Source organism: Oncorhynchus masou, chromosome 22 (genome assembly GCF_036934945.1).
Source record: "Oncorhynchus masou masou isolate Uvic2021 chromosome 22, UVic_Omas_1.1, whole genome shotgun sequence".
Lineage (NCBI taxonomy): Eukaryota > Metazoa > Chordata > Actinopteri > Salmoniformes > Salmonidae > Oncorhynchus > Oncorhynchus masou.
This window is the reverse complement of record NC_088233.1, coordinates 45897205-45914459: the sequence shown is the minus strand read 5'-3', so window position 1 is coordinate 45914459 and position 17255 is coordinate 45897205. Positions and strand designations below refer to the sequence as shown.

The 17255-nt window shown below is 39.3% G+C and overlaps 1 protein-coding gene across 1 annotated transcript in view; it reads left to right on the top strand.

Annotated features, from left to right (window-relative positions):
* LOC135509571 (chemokine-like protein TAFA-5) overlaps positions 1-14988 on the top strand; it is a 250525-nt gene extending 235537 nt beyond the window's left edge. The window contains exon 4 of the mRNA XM_064930336.1: positions 13600-14988. Coding sequence (XP_064786408.1) covers positions 13600-13608 — 9 coding nt within the window. The 3' untranslated portion in view covers positions 13609-14988. The remainder of the gene's footprint in view (positions 1-13599) is intronic.
* The last annotated feature ends 2267 nt before the right edge of the window (positions 14989-17255 follow it).

Here is a 17255-nt window from a genome sequence, read left to right as displayed (position 1 = left end):
CCAAAAATCACTATGCGTCATCCAGTGCTGTCCTATGCTACATTACCATGAGTACAGTGCCTTGCAAATGTATTCACCCTCTTGGCGTTTTTCCTATTTTTTTGGATTACAACCTGTAATTTAAATGGATTTTATTTGGATTTCATGTAATGGACATACACAAAATAGTACAAATTGGTGAAATGAAAAATAAAACTTGTTTCAAAAAATTAAAAATGATTAAAACGGAAAAGTGGTACTTATAATTAGTTAAATAAAGTACACCTTTGTGCAATCTAAGTGTCACATGATTTCAGTATATATACACCTGTTCTGAAAGCCCCCAGAGTCTGCAACACCACTAAGCAAGGGGCACCACCAAGCAACCGGCACCATGAAGACCAAGGAGCTCTCCAAACAGTTCAGGGACAACGTTGTGGAGAAGTACAGATCTGGGTTGAGTTATAATAAATATCAGAAACTTTGAACATCCCACGGAGCACCATTAAATCCATTATTAAAAAATGGAAAGAATATGGCACCAAAACAAACCTGCCAAGAGAGGGCTGCCCACCAAAACTCACCGACCAGTCAAGGAGGGCATTAATCAGAGAGGCAGCAAAGAGACCAAAGATAACTCTGAAGGAGCTGCAAAGCTCCACAGCGGAGATTGGAATATCTGTCCATAGGACCACTTTAAGCCGTACACTTTACAGAGCTGGGCTTTATGGAAGAGTGGCCGGCTAAAAGCAATTGCCTCTTGATGCACCCATCCCGTTAGCGGGATCATTTTCATCAACATCCACTGATTTGCAGAGCGCCACATTCAAATTACATTACTAAAAATATTAAATTTTCATGAAATCACAAGTGCAATATAGCAAAACACAGCTTAAATTATTGTTAATCTACCTGGCGTGTCAGATTTCAAAAAATCTTTTCGGCGAAAGCATAAAAGCATTTATGTAAGGACATCTCTCTCAGTAGACAAAACATTACAAACAGCTAGCAGCCAAGTAGATTGGTCACGGAAGTCAGAAAAGCATAAAATGAATCGCTTACCTTTGATGATCTTCGGATGTTTGCACTCACGAGACTCCCAGTTACACAATAAATGTTCCTTTTGTTTCATAAAGATTATTTTTATATCCAAAATACCTCCATTTGGTTGGTGCGTTATGTTCAGAAATCCACAGGCTCGAGCGGTCACGACATCGCAGACGAAAATTCCAAATAGTATGCGTAATTTTCGTGGAAACATGTCAAACTTTTTTTATAATCAATCCTCAGATTGTTTTTACAATATATAATCAATAATATTTCAACCGGGACTCTAAGCTTCTTCAATAGGAGAGAGAGAGAGAAATGTCTGCTCCAAGCTGTTGCGCATGCAAAACGCTGCTGGCACCCAGCCATACAATGATGCAATGTGATCTTTCTCGCTCATTTTTCAAACTAAAAGCCTGACACTATGTCTAAAGACTGTTCACATCATGGGGAAGCCTTAGGAAAATGAATCTGGTTGATATCCCTTTAAATGGAGCGAAGGCAGGAAATGGAAATACTCACAGACAATATTTTGACAGTTTTGGAAACTTTAGAGTGTTTTCTATCCTAATCTGACAATTATATGCATATTCCAGATTCTGGGCCTGAGAAATAGCCCGTTTCATTTGGGTACGTTTTTCATCCTAACATCAAAATACTGCCCCCTGCACCCAAGAAGTTAAGAAAAAAATATGCAAACACGTTTTGTGTTCACCAAAGGCATGTGGGAGACTCCCCAAACATATGAAAGGTGGTACTCTGTTCAGATGAGATTAATATTGATATTTTTGGCAATCAAGGAAAACGCTATGTCTGCGCAAACCCAACACCTATTATCACCCTGAAAACACCATCTCCACAGTGAATGATGGCGGTGGCAGTATCATGCTGTGGGGATGTTTTTCAATGGCAGGGACTGGGAAACTTGTCAGAATTGAAGAAATTATGGATGGAGCTAAATACAGGGAAATCATTGAGGGAAACCTGTTTCAGTCTTCTAGAGATTTGAGACTGGGATGGAGGTTCACCTTCCAGCAGAACAATGACCCTAAGCATACTGCTAAAGCAACACTTGAGTGGTTTAAGGGGAAACATTTAAATGTCTTGGAATGGCCTTGTCAAAGCCCAGACCTCAATCCAATTGAGAATCTGTGGTATGACTTAAAGATTGCTGTACAACAGCAGAACCCATCCAACTTGAAGGAGCTGGAGCAGTTTTGCCTTGAAGAATTGGCAAAAATCCCAGTGACAAGATGTGCCAAGCTTATAGAGACATACCCCAAGAGACTTGCAGCTGTAATTGCTGGGATAGGTGGCTCTACAAAGTATTGATTTTGGAGGGGGGGGGGTGAATAGTTATGCATGTTCAAGTTTTCAGATTTTTTGTCTTATTTCTTGTTTGTTTCACACAAAAAAAGAAAATTGAATCTTCAAAGCGGTAGGCATGTTATGTAAATCAATTGATACAAACCCTCAAAAAAACAATTGTATTTCCAGGTTGTAGGGCAACAAAATAGGAAAAATGCCAAGGGGCTGAGTACTTTCGCAAGTCACTGTGTGTATCTAAACATTGTGCAATCACAAATCATTTTTTTCTTCTATCAAAACATATTGTGAATTCCTGGAGACACAATATAGGTATAGCACTGCACTAGAGAATGTTTCTATTGGTACAGTTGAGTTTATTTTGTTCACACAAGAAAACTTTAATATATTGAACTATTGAACCCAAGTATACATTTTCACAGCACAAAAAAAGTGTTTAAGCTAGCCAAGGAAAATGTAATACCACTCTTAATTTAGTATAGGATCCATGCTTCACTTCATCTCTATGCATATGACCAAACCAACTCTCCCTGTGATTTCAGGCCCTTTGACAACACACACAAAGACAGAAGGCATTTCCAGACAGACAGACAGCAAAAGTCAACCTCTTTTCAAGGACAGATAGGAGAGAAACAACAAACTGCAGATCCTGGCAGGCTAGAGCGACACAGCAAGGTACAGATGAGTTCCGTTTCCCCTCATTGTCATATGCATGATTACTCTTTTGTGATGGCAAATTGCACACTTGTTTTCTCTTCCGTAAAGATGTAACAGTATCCAATGAAATATTGAACACATTCAAAAATGAACAGTGAATTCTCAGTGATGAACCTGTAGAGTTTCAATGTTAATTAACATATTAATGATATCTGAAATGATTAGTGTATTCGATCCCTGTCTAGTCAGCCTTAGTCAATAATAGAGAGGAGGTTCAATCTTCATGCTTTCTTCAAAGGCAGAGCAGGCAGTGGGATAAAATAAAAGTCTATATCACAGGTTGAATTATTCTTACCTCACTGTTTTGTCTCTTGAATTCCTATTACAGATGTACAAGATGTCATGAATTATTCAATGCATACTTGCCCCAAAGGGGCATATGTTCAAAGTATTCACCTGGAAGCAATTATGAAACTTCCTTTTAACAGACAAAAATATGTATTTTACTAGAAGACCTGCTATCTGGAAATATATATGTACTATTTCGGGGCATAAAATTATAGTCTGTGCTACATATCCACTGTAGTCTGGCTCGGAGTCATGCAGTCATATGATGCTATGGCTAAAGAAAAAAGAAACGCAAAAAGAAACCATGTGTATGTGCTGTGTATTCATATATTTCTACCATGGTATCTTTGTTTGTCATCTTCTTGTGGATATCTGTCAGTTAAATGTATGATTTACTGAACCTCTGTTAACCTGTGATCCAGTGGGCACACTACGTCATTTCAATGTGGATAACAGGGTAATATTTGGTTGAGATGTTCATCAATAAGATTACAACCTATATTCACCCACTCAAAAATACAGCTAAAAGTTAGTTGAATTTCCAATGTGTTATCAGTATGCTTTCAATCATCTAAAAGCACAACCACAATCCAATGAGTTTAGTTGTCTCAGAAAAGTCGCACTGCACTTTCAACCATTTAAAAGCACAGCAAAGTTCAAATGGGAATTATCATATGATTTATTTATACAACTGATATAACTGTGCTTCATCTAATAGCAGAACCAAATGACCTGGATTGCAGTTGAGATTACATTAAAAGTACATGGTGGATGTGATCAATGCCATTTGAGATTCTGTGAGATTATTACAGCAATTGTGAAGATCTCCACAGAGATACAACAACCTATACATGCTATCTTGAGCATCCACACTTTTTATGATTACATAAGAAGAAAAGTATAGTTCTAGTAACCTCAAAATGTGGCCATGTACTGTATGTGTTACTCATTTTAAGGTTGAATGTTACATTGGAAGCATGACTGAAAAAAGCTTCTGGATATCAGAAGAGTGATTACACTCCTCGAACTTGACAAAGTTTTTGTTAAATGAGTCAGACGCGAAGGTTATACTGCTTCACCAGGACCTAAACCCAAAATTTGTGTGAAGAAAAGACAGAAATACAGGGAGCGGGGACCGGGTTGCCTTATGAGAATTCGTTGGTGAGTGGGTAACCTACCTCTAACATCCATTCTCTTGGCCAACCCGGAATCATTGGAAAATAAACTGGAAGATCTCCACTCAAGACTATTCTACCAACAGGACATTAAAAACGGTAATATCTTATGTTTCATCAAGTCGTGGCTGAATGACGACATGGATAATATTCAGTTGGCTGGATTTTCTGTGCATCAGGCAGGACAGAACAGCTACATCTGGTAAGATGGGGGGTATGTCTCTTTGGCAATAACAGCTGGTGCGCAATGTCTAATATTAAGGAGGTCTCGAGGTATTGCACCTCATGATAAACTGTAGACCACACTATTTACCAAATGATTTTTCATCTATATTTTCGTAGCTGTCTATTTACTACCACATACCGATGCTGGAAATAAGACCACACTTAACAAACTGTATAAGGCCATAAGAAAACAAGAAAATGCTCACCCAGAAGCAGCGCTCCTAGTGGCAGAGGACATTAATGGAGCAAATTGAAATCCATTTTAGCTCATTTCTACCAGCATGTCACATGCGCAACCAGAGGCAAAAAAACTCTAGACCACCTTTACTCCACAAACAGAGACGCATACAAAGCCCTCCGTCATCCTCCATTTAGTAAATATGACCATAATTCTACCCTCCTGATTCCTGCTTACAAGGAAAACTAAAGCAGGAAGTACCAGTGACTCGCTCAATACGTAAGTGGTCAAACGACGCGGATGCTCCGGGATTCATCCAATGGCAATGAGGAGTATACCACCTCAGTCACTGGCTATATCAATAAATCCATCGACGACGTTGTCCCCACAGTATACATATCCCAACCAGAAGCCATGGATTATTGCATCCCCGATCTGTGTCTTCACTTGTAGCCTGTGAGAAGGACCTGAGATGCTTGCGAGAAGGACCCGATATTGGCTAATAAGAATTGAGATATCTGAGAGAGCCATGTGAGTGAGTGTTCTATCGGAGCACACATCCGAGAGAAGGGAATTATAATTATTATATTCAGCCCAATGGTCACTGGCTGCAAAAGGCATGTTTTTTTGTGGGGGGGGGCTCATGCCCTTCATGTAACTTTTTTCAAATGTAAAATGTGTATGTTTCAAAGGTCTGTGTCAGTGGCTTGTAGCCTATGCGTGGAAACCAGTGTGTTTATGTTAATTAACGGTCAATTATCGTGGGACTGGCAGTTATAGGCTTGACAATCACTGGCTGACAAAGTTTCATGACCGCCACAGCCCTACTTATGGAACAAACTGTTTGAATTTGTTCTACTTTTAGAATTGACTGGAGTTAAAATGGAATTTACCTCAACATTGGTTAGCACACTTGGGACACAACCACACCTGGGATTTGAACTCATAGCATCTTGGATGCATTCAATAACCTCTGGATTTGAGGCACACTGTCTGGAGCATTTCCATACACATTCAATACCTATAATATATCTCTGCACTTAGCAAAAGCATGCCATCTGCACTGCTATTTTAGTTATCAGTGATTACACTTACTTGTTTCCAGCAATTTGAGGGTTTTCAGTATAGTTGTCTCATGTTGGTGGGGCATATTATTATGCTTTACTGTTACACCTGAATCACTATAATAAATATAATAGTTTTCTTGAGTGGTGGTGTAGCAGGACGCACGGAATGCAGTGAACCAAAATGATGTGAGTTCAAATCTCAGGTAAGGACATGTTGAAAATAATTGTGTAAATTAACATACACAATGAATTCATGTGTATCAAAAATCTATGTCGAAAACAGGGCATCACCTGTGAAATTTGGTGAAAATTTAAATCCACATGTAAAAGTTTAAGCAATCAAATATTATCAAGTGTTCCAAATACACATGATTTCACATGTGAAAATCCAAATTTAAACTTAATGTGAAATTCATCAAGTGAACTGTCCAAAAACACATGGTTTCACATGGAAAATGTCACATGTGAAGGGTTCCTAAAACACATTTGAAGGTTTCCAAAAACACATGACGTTTCTTCCAGCAACATAAATGGCAGCAAAAGACGATAAGATATACACAAAGCAAACGTATTACTTCATCATTATCAGCTAGATATGGGAATCTTAATAGTCTAGCTAACCAGATAGTTTAACAAGCAAAAATAACCTAAAACGAATATTATGGATGATGGATGTCAATTTGTTGTGGGTAGCTAGCTAACAATTCTTTGTGGCTATCTCATTAGCTAACAGTACTAGTAGCTAGCCAGTTAGCTCTATTGACTTATTACGGGCTTGCGATCTATTGTACATAGGCAGGTAAACATGCCAAAAACACAGCATGTATTAACATAAAGATTAAATATTATACTCAGGCAAAATATGAGATGTGAGTAGGCAACATATGGCGGCGACAGACATGGCAGCTCTGCTACAATCTCCTAAGCAACTTTGCAATATTATGTTTTTTGGTGTGTTATTTCTCTCAAATATATTTACAGTACCCGTCAAAAGTCTGGACACACCTACTCATTCAAGATTTTTTAAATTTGTTATATTTTCTACATTGTAGAATAATATTGAAGACATCAAAACTATGAAATAACACATATGGAATCACATAGTAACTTAAAAGGTGTTAAAACTTCTTAGTGATCCCTTCGCGCGCCAATCCCGTTAAACAACACAATGTAACTCCAAGTCAATCACACTTCTGTGAAATCAAACTGTCCACTTAGGAAGCAACGCTGATTGACAATACATTTCACATGCTGTTGTGCAAATGGATAGACAACAGGTGGAAATTATAGGCATTTAGCAAGACACCCCCAATAAAGGAGTGGTTCTGCAGGTGGTGACCAGACCACTTCTCAGTTCCTATTCTTCCTGGCTGATGTTTTGGTCACTTTTGAATGCTGGTGGTGCTTTCACTCTGGTGGTAGCATGAGACGGAGTCTACAACCCACACAAGTGGCTCAGGTAGTACAGCTCATCCAGGATGGTACATCAATGCGAGCTGTGGCAAGAAGGTTTGCTGTGTCTGTCAGGCCAGTACATCAGGAGATGTGGAGGAGGCCGTAGGAGGGCAAAAATCCAGCAGCAGGACCGCTACCTCCGCCTTTGTGCAAGGAGGAGCAGGAGGAGCACTGCCAGAGCCCTGCAAAATGACCTCCAGCAGGCCACAAATGTGCATGTGTCTGCTCAAACGGTCAGAAACAGACTACATGAGGGTGGTATGAGTTCCCGACGTCCCTATGTGGGGGTTGTGCTTACAGCCCAACATCGTGCAGGACGTTTGGCATTTGCCAGAGAACACCAAGATTGGCAAATTCGCCACTGGCGCCCTGTGCTCTTCACAGATGAAAGCAGGTTCACATTGAGCACATGTGACAGACGTGACAGTCTGGAGACGCCGTGGAGAACGTTCTGCTGCCTGCAACATCCTCCAGTATGACCGGTTTGGCGGTGGGTCAGTCATGGTGTGGGGTGGCATTTCTTTGGGGGGGGCACACAGCCCTCCATATGACTGCCATTAGGTACCGAGATGAGATCCTCAGACCCCTTGGGAGACCATATGCTGGTGCGGTTGACCGCAATTTCTGGTGGATTTCTCAACAAAACGTGGACAAGAAACGGAGGTATTTTGGCTATAAAAATTATCTTTATGGAACAAAATGAACATTTGCTGTCTAACTGGGCGTCTCGTGAGTGAAACCATCCGAAGCTCATCAAAGGTAAATGATTTATTTTGATTGCTTGTCTTATTTTCGTGACCAAGCTTCGTGCTTCTAGCTGGATATAATGCTATGCTAGGCTATCGATAAACTTACACAAACAATTGTCTTGCTTTGGCTGTAAAGCATAATTTCAAAATCTGAGATGACAGGGTGATTAACAAAAGGCTAAGCTTTGTTTCATTATATTTCACTAGTGATTTCATGAATTTGAATATTTTCTAGTAAGATTTTTTGTAGTCGATGACAATTCCACCGGATCTGGGAGGGGTAGCTCTAAGAAGTGAACGGGATTGATTTGACAACACCCAGCGAAATAGCAGCGCGCCAAATTCAAAAGCAGAAATATTCATAATAATAATTCATACATCATAAATAAATCATACAAGTGATATACACCGGTTAACTTTTTATGGCTGCAGGGGCAGTATTGAGTAGCTTGGGTGAAAAGGTGCCCATTGTAAATGGCCAGCTCCTCAGTCTCAGTTGCTAATACATGCATATTATTATTAGTATTGGATAGAAAACACTAAAGTTTCCAAAACTGTCAAAATATTGTCTGTGAGTATAACAGAACTGATATTAGAGGCGAAACCCTGAGGAAAATCAAAACAGGAAGTGGCTTCTATTTTGAAAACTCCATGTTCCATAACCCCCCTTTGCTGGATTTAAAGGGATATGAAGCAGATTCATTTTCCTATCGCTTCCTCAAGGTGTCAACAGTTTTCAGACATAGTTTCAGGATTTTATTTTGAAAAATGAGCCAGAACGATAACATCGCGTCAAGTGGTCACATGAGTTTTTCTTGCGCAACAGAGTTTGGATAGGTATTGCTTTTCCCTCTCCTACTGTGAAAGACATTTGCGGTTGATATATATCGACATCCAGTGGAAGCGATAGGAACTGCAAGCAAGTGCCTTAGAAATCTATATTCCCATTGAAAACCCATTGAAAAGAGAGTGACCTCAAAAAAAAATCCTGGATGGTTTGTCCTCGGGGTTTCGCCTGCCAAATAAGTTATATTATACTCACAGACATCATTCAAACAGTTTTAACTTCAGAGTGTTTTCTATCCAAATCTATTAATAATATGCATATCCTAGCTTCTGGGTCTGAGTAGCAGGCAGTTTACTTTGGGCACACTTTTCATCCGGACGTGAAAATAGTGCCCCCTAGCCTTAAGTAGTTTTTATTAAACAAATCAAAATATATTTTAGATTCTTCAAAGTAGCCATCCTTTGCCTTGATGAGTTGGCTGGATGTACTTTGGGTGGTGGACTATTCTTGATACATACAGGAAACTGTTGAGGGTGAAAAACCCAGCATTGTTGCAGTTCTTGACACACTCAAACAGGTGCGCCCTCCACCTTCTGCCGTACCCCATAACAGGTTAACCTGTTAAATCTTTTGTCTTGCCCATACACAATCATGTCTCAATTGTCTCAGACCTTAAAAATCCTTCTTAAACCTCTCTCCTCCCCTTCATCTAGACTGATTGAATTGATGGAAGTGGATTTAGCAAGTGACATCAATAAGGGATCATAGCTTTCACTTGGATTTACCTGGTCAGTCTATATCATGGAAAGAGTTTTAGTACGCTCAGTCTATCTCGGGAAGCGTATGAAACAATTTGTAGAGTGTTGACTCCAAGAGCACAGTGGTCTCCATCATTGGGAAATGGAAAACATACGGAACTAACCAGACTCTGTCTAGAGCCGGCCATCCGACCAAGCTGAGCAACTGGGGAGGAAGGCAAGAACCCATTGACTACTCTGAGAAAACTACAGAGTTCCTTGGCTGAGATTGGCGAACCAGCCAGAAGGACAACAATATTTACAGCACTTCACCAATCTGGGCTTTCTGGGAGAGAGCCAAGACAGAAGCCACTCCTGAGAAAAAGGGACATCACAACACACCTGGAATTTGCAAAACGGCACGTGAATGACTCTCAGATGATAAGGCAAAAGACTTTGTGGTCTGATGAGACAAAAATGTAACTCTTCGGCCTGAATGCAAAGCTCTATGGATGGAGAAATCTAAGCACAGCTCATCATCTGTCTAACACCATCCCTACCATGAAGCATAGTGGTGGCAGCATCATGCTTATAGGTATGCTTATCAGCAGCAGGGAGTGCAAAAGACCTTAGACTGGGGCACAGATTTACATTCCATCAGGACAATGATTCCAAGCATACAGCCAAAGCAATCCTGGAATGGTTTAAGAACCAGAATGTGAAAGTCCTTGAGTGGCCCAGACAATTCCCAGACTTGAATCCCATTGAATATCTGTGAAAATAATTGAAGATTACTGTTCACCGCTGCTCCCAATCTAACTCCACAGAGCTTGAACAAATCCCAAATCCACATGTGCAAAGCTGATACAGGCATACCCAACAAACTAAACACATAGACACATTGGGGAAGACACCCTGGTTCCCGTTTTTACAGTATTTTGTATGACTCAGACAGTGATCAAACTCCCAACCTTTGGACTGACACTCAAACTACAAGGCCACTGAGTTGGTCATACTAAATACTGCAAGTGAACTTAATAGCTGTGGTTTCAACGAGGGGGCGTGATGCAAGGGGACACTTTTTTCATTATTGAAGTATCAATCATCAATGTAGCTAGAAATCCAATTATTTAAACTAAGCACTGGCCACCATATCCTCTTTATCAGGATAATGGTGTATTTTTATTGTGGGGACATTGACTTATGCTGCCACTCCAATCCATTTTGCCATAGGCATACCTCAGTTAATTTGCTTTGTGAAAACCCTGAGAGCATGTAGGGAAGAAATCTTGCTTCACTTTGTAATTTCCTCTATGATGTTGTATAATTGTATGCATGACCAAATCGCTTGAGTGCAATGTGGAGCTCCACACTATCTTTGGTACATTAGGGCTGTGGCAAATCGCAGTGAATTTGGAACAACCCTGATTACATTTAAAAGCTTTATCTGTGTATGGAGAAGATCCGTCACACTCTTTAACTCCTGTAATGTTGGGTCATCATGGGACTTAACACAACTGTGGCAGGCCTGGTATTTAATTGAATTAAGGTTCAGTCAGACAGCGAGGTCTGCCTCACGCCACAGTATTCTCCAAGTCGTTTACATCTTTTGCGTGTCTAATCTCGACCTGAGAAACAGCTTGGCATCTTAAGAGAGAGTTCTTTCACTGAAATGAACCTCAAAATGAGCTCTAACTCAAACAGATGGTAGGAAGTTGGCAGTTTTTTTCCACTGTGCAATTTCATATACAGAATTTAATACATGTATATGGAGAAATAGTTAATATTGTAACACGTTTGCGTCTCAGAGAGAGAGAGCACCACATTGTAAATGTACAGCAGTGGTGTAAAGTACTTAAGTACTTTTTTGGTGGGTATCTGTGTTTTACTTTACTTTTTCTATTTTTCATTATATTTTTGTATTTCTTTTTTTACCCCTTTTTCTCCACAATTACGTGGCATCCAAATGGTAGTTTTACAGTCTTGTCTCATGACTGCAACTCCTGTAACGGACTCGGGAGAGGCGAAGGTCGAGAGTCGTGCGTCCTCCGAAACACCAAGCCAACGAAGCCGCACTGCTTCTTGACACAATGCCCACTTAACCCGGAAGCCAGCCGCACCAATGTGTCGGAGGAAACACCGTACACCTAGCTACCGTGTCAGCGTGCACTGCCCCCGGCCTAGGAGTTGCTAGTGCGTGATGGGACAAGGACATCCCTACCGGCCAAACCCTCCCCTAAACCAGACGACGCTGGGCCAATTGTGCGCTGCCCCATGGGTGTCCCGGTCACGGCCGGCTGAGACAGAGCCTGGACCCAGAATCTCTGGTGGCACAGCTAGTACTGCGATGCAGTGCCTTAGACAACTGCATTTTACTGGGCGACTTTCACTTTTATTTGAGTACCTTTCTATTAAGTTATCTGTACTTTTTTATGATAATTGGTATACTTGGTATACTGATACTTTTCCCACCACTGATGTACAGTATCTGCAGTTAGAAATATTGGCGAGTAGTCAAATAGTAATTTCACTAAAATTTGCTGGAGCTTGGTGGTAGTTGAACTAAAGTCACATCTAAGTATTATTTCCATGCAGAGGTGTAGGTAACTACTGGAACTACACACTACCTTAAAATGTGGGTGAAGTAAGCAATTATTTTCTTTCTTTTTGTGGCATCAGACCTGCCACATTCTCACATTGTTTTTGTTTATAAGTGGCTAAATTACACAAGACCCAAAGTGATCTGTTCTTGCAATTTGTAGTCTGACATTACAAATTTACAATTTATTTTCACAAAGTAGTTTGGATGTAGTAAACTACTTTTTTCAAAACAACGTTAGTTAAGTAAACTATATTTTTCTGAAGGGAAGCTTTAGTGTAGCTTAACGTCTTCCAGTGTGACGTAATTGGTAGCTTACTCAAGCCACAAAGTCACACATACAGTGTGGTCCAAAATTAATGACATCCTTGATAAAGATGAACAATAATAACTGTATATAATAAATAATTAAAATACTGAGCTATATTGTATGATTGAAAAAAGTTATATGTTTTTACTTACCAGAATTAAGGATAATTCTCAATTAATTGTGAGTAATGATGAGTGAGAACGTTACAGAGGGTAAAATATCATACCCCCAAGACATACTAACCTCCCCTGTTATTGGTAATGGTGAGAGGTTAGCATGTCTTGGGGGTATGATCGTTGACTCTCTAACTCTCTCACCCGTCATTAATCACAATTCATTCAGTGTTTAGAAACATATGATATTCTTATTTACAATAAAAGTGACTCCAAAATGACACAATACAGTATTTACCATTTAATTGTCTATTGGACACAATCAAAACGAATTGAAAATGCATCCACCGAGTTTGTAGCGTAACAGCTTCATGTAGTCATTGCATGCTATAGTAATATGGGACCAATTACTACACTTTTGACTACTTTATTTATAAGAATCTTGAGGGGTGTCAATAATTTTACCCTTTTACCCATCTTTTTGAGAGAAAAAAAACATAGAACCTGTTAAATGAAATCTCTTTCTTTAAACCGTTTTCTTAGTATAAAATAAATAAATAAATGATGCATACAATAAAGCTCAGTATATGAATTATGCATTTTTTTTGCAGTCATTATTACTCATCTTTATCAAGGGCGCCATTCATTTTGGATCTCTCTGTAGATGTAACATGCTGCATGCATTGAGTTGCCTGAATTGAAGGGATGGCCATTTTATTGATGGTGGCCGTCACCATCAAGACATTGCTGACACAAGCAGAAGAGCTCTCCTTGCAGAGCCAGATGTAGAGTGTCGTTATGGTTTCTCTGCTCCCCTGATGGCTGTTGTGTTCCTATCGATTCTCAGGTCTCCTGACGATGGCGGGGAAAGACTCTCCGGAAAGAGAGAGGGGATGGTGTGTGAGCTGCTTCCCATGGTCAATCGCCTGTGTGGATCATACATTGTCTTATCATCAGCTGTCCGTCCATTGTCCTGTGCAAAAGAGTGAAAACCACATCAAATCTACGGTGCCAAAGGCCCGGACTCCGAATACAGGAGCTGGAGCTAAACATCGAACCGATGGACTCTGCAATACTGTATTATTCTGCGGGAGACCAAACTTATTTTTCAGTGGGTCGTCTTGAAGTGGGTCGTCTTGAACTTCTGGATATGACCCAGGACGAGATTCTCTTTTGGAGTTTACACTTGGCAACTCCTCTGCAGTGTTTTTACAGAATACAGACCAAAGTTAAAGACCATGTTATGGAGGACACAGTGGACTATGGGATAAGGGGTTTAGTGACTTATTAAAGTTGATAAAACATGCAATCCTGTATTCCCACTTACACTTTGATAGACATACCCACAAATGTACACATGGTGACTTATTTCGCTGAGTAATTGTGTACAAATTAATGACAATAATTGGAAGGCAAAAGAAATAAGTCAAAGGACATTGTGTAATTTGTCAATGACATTTATTTTAGACTACTAAACTGTAATTGTGTACTCACTGCTCTATTTTGAACATTAATTAAATCAGATTTACATTTTCCATTGCTATATTTTGAAAATTTGCAGTCAGCATGGCTGGTTATAGTGAAACAAGCAAATCATTTCTCACCAGGAAAGAAGAGGAGGAAAAGAGTAAATCCGTCATATCTGTTTGGGGGAAAGAAACATTACATGTATTTTCAAAAGCCTAAAGTTATATATTTAACAGTTTTATATGTTGTATCTTTGTAGAAAACCTTATTTAGCACTGGAACTGTGGTCACATTGCCAATCATAAACTGTGCATACACAATGAGCTATGTCCTTAAGCTACTGGTCTGTCTTGTTCATTTGAACAAAGTCAAGTGGCTCTGCCTTTCCATTCTGTTGAATTATTTTTTTCATCATAAAATCAACTATTTAACATGAAATGAGGTGGAAATTACAATATTAAAGCAACCAGACAATAGTACAGAACCCGTTTATGAAGAAAGGTTATATTTTCTAAATTTGTAGCCCACAGTTACCTTTGAAAATGTTGCGCAATTTCAGGTTTTAATTTTCAAACCACCTTTACTAATACATCGTGTGGAAGCTGTAGGAATTGTAAACTGGGCGCTATTTTCCCTTGCCATAGACAATACAGAGAATTTGGCGGAGGGATATTTATTTAGTTTTTTTGTGAACAGTTTTCCTTGGGGTTTTGCCTGCTACACACGCTCTGTTATAGTCACAGACATGATTTAACCAGTTTCAGAGTGCATACTAATCATATGCATATACTATATTCCTGGCATGAGTAGCAGGACGTTGAAATTTTGCGCGATTTTTAACAAAAAGCTGAACAATTCACACGCTCTTTAAGAGGTTAATTAAGAGGAGTATGATTTGATGTGGGTGTGTAATGTTCTCTATACATTGTGCAAGTGACACGTCAATGTTACTTCTGCTAAGAATGAGCCTCAATTTTGCATCATCAAAGTCATGAAAACATGGACGTTTAAGATATATAAAATTGTATAGGTGTTTCTAAGTGAATTAACTTACCATATGCCGTTTTTTTCAAAGTATTTCATTAGAACCACACACATGAACTATAAATATTTCTACAAATCTGTCTTAGATTTTTTTTGTAAATGCTGGCTGGAAACATTCAGTTAAAAAAACCTGACTAATATAACAAAAAAACCACATAAAATGGCATGTAACTAACAACTGCTGACCGTTCTGTAAGTCCTCAGTTCGATATGGGAAAGCTCCGGAATGTTATACAGCAGGAGATTTCTCTAACTTTCTGCGACTTGTCTTATTTCTTGAGTGTCAAATATTTTTTGATAAAGGCATCCGGTACAAATATTAATATCATTTTACATACAGTCAGGTCCAAAATTTATTGGCACCCTTGATAAAGATGAGCAAAAAAGACTATAAAATAAATAATTCAAATACTGAGCTATAATGTATGCTCAAACAAATGGGACAATTATATTATGTTATACTAATACAATTGCTCAGAGAAAGATATTTTTTTTAACAAAACAAGATATCCTTTGTCTGTGCTTATGTACAGCCCTCTTCAATTCAAACCACATGTTTTCAATGGGGTTCAAGTCCGGAGACTGAGATGGCCATTGCGAAATGTTGATTTTGTGGTCAATTAACAATTTCTTTGATGTGTGCTTGGTTTATTTTCTTGCTGGAAGAACCATTTGACAGTTGTGTTTGTGATGCTATCGTTAGCTCACGAATGTGAGGATTTTAAATGTTTTAAAAAACCAAAGCTGTTAATTAATAACAAGTCTTGTTCTTTCAACATAACATTGGAGACAATGTATTGTATCAATATCTCGTTCGTTGTCTCATGTCAATCAAATAAGTCCAAAGGCTGTGCATGCTAATGACAATTGTGTGCTTCTGCTGTCTGTAAAGAAATGAGCGGATTGTAGGTTGATTCTGCTGCTACGATTGGATAGGGTGTAGCTGTGCAGCATGCTCAGATAATTTGGGGTGCTCCCAGTTGCCCTGTAGGCACAGGGGTGTGATTGAAATCCCAACCCAACACTAAAATATCCAAGGAAATTGGCATCATCATTAATTTCCTAAATCTTGCACATCTCAGTTTTGGAAAATTCTGACTTTATGACTTATCAAACATACACCTTTAAGTCAATTTTGGCACTATAGTTGATGTTTATGACTACTATCGACGCTCCAAATGCCATCATCAAACAAACAAGTCGTTTTTTTTGGTTCAGCTGCGTTTTAAATGCATTTGTGCCACCAAATGAGAATATCAAAGAAGATATCAAATCACTTGCATTAGGTCTTATGACATGCATTACGTGAATATAATAACTTAATAAAATAGTTTGAGACTTTCTAAAGCACAAAATATATGGGAGGGTCAAAATGTAGACTTTAGTCGGAGGGGCTGCGGTTTTCTTTATTCTGGCCAAGTTTTTGGAAAAACAGACCAGACTGTGAGACTTTCTATATCTTGAAAAATGGATTGCTATCATGTGAAACATTTTGGGACTGTGTCAACCGGGTATCATCTAGTGGCATTTTCCTTTTAATGTGGGCTATTTTTAGGCCTTTTCTGGTGTCTTGTTTGCTTTTGGGTCTTTACTGGGAGGTTTATCAAAGGTAAACAAGACAATTAAATGTACATTCGAACTGATAGTGCTCACAGTGGGCTTCCTACTAGGGCTAACCGTCTCAGTGCTAGCAGTGTACATCAGGCGCGTAGACACATGATTACTGCTGACAATGGGATTTAGAGGAACATACAGTAGGTTACTTACATTAGGACTGAAAACACCCCTGGAAAAATCTACAGCAGCACGACAAGAACTCTGCCGACAAAATGGTAGGGATTACCTGAGCAAGGCCTGCTGATAAGTCAATGTCTCCAAGCGGCCTTGAAACGAAAGGACAGGGTCCAGGCACCAAGATGATTTGGATGGAATCCATCGTTCCAGTAGAGGATGTTGTCTTTCCATAAAGGTGTCAAAGTTATCTACAAATGT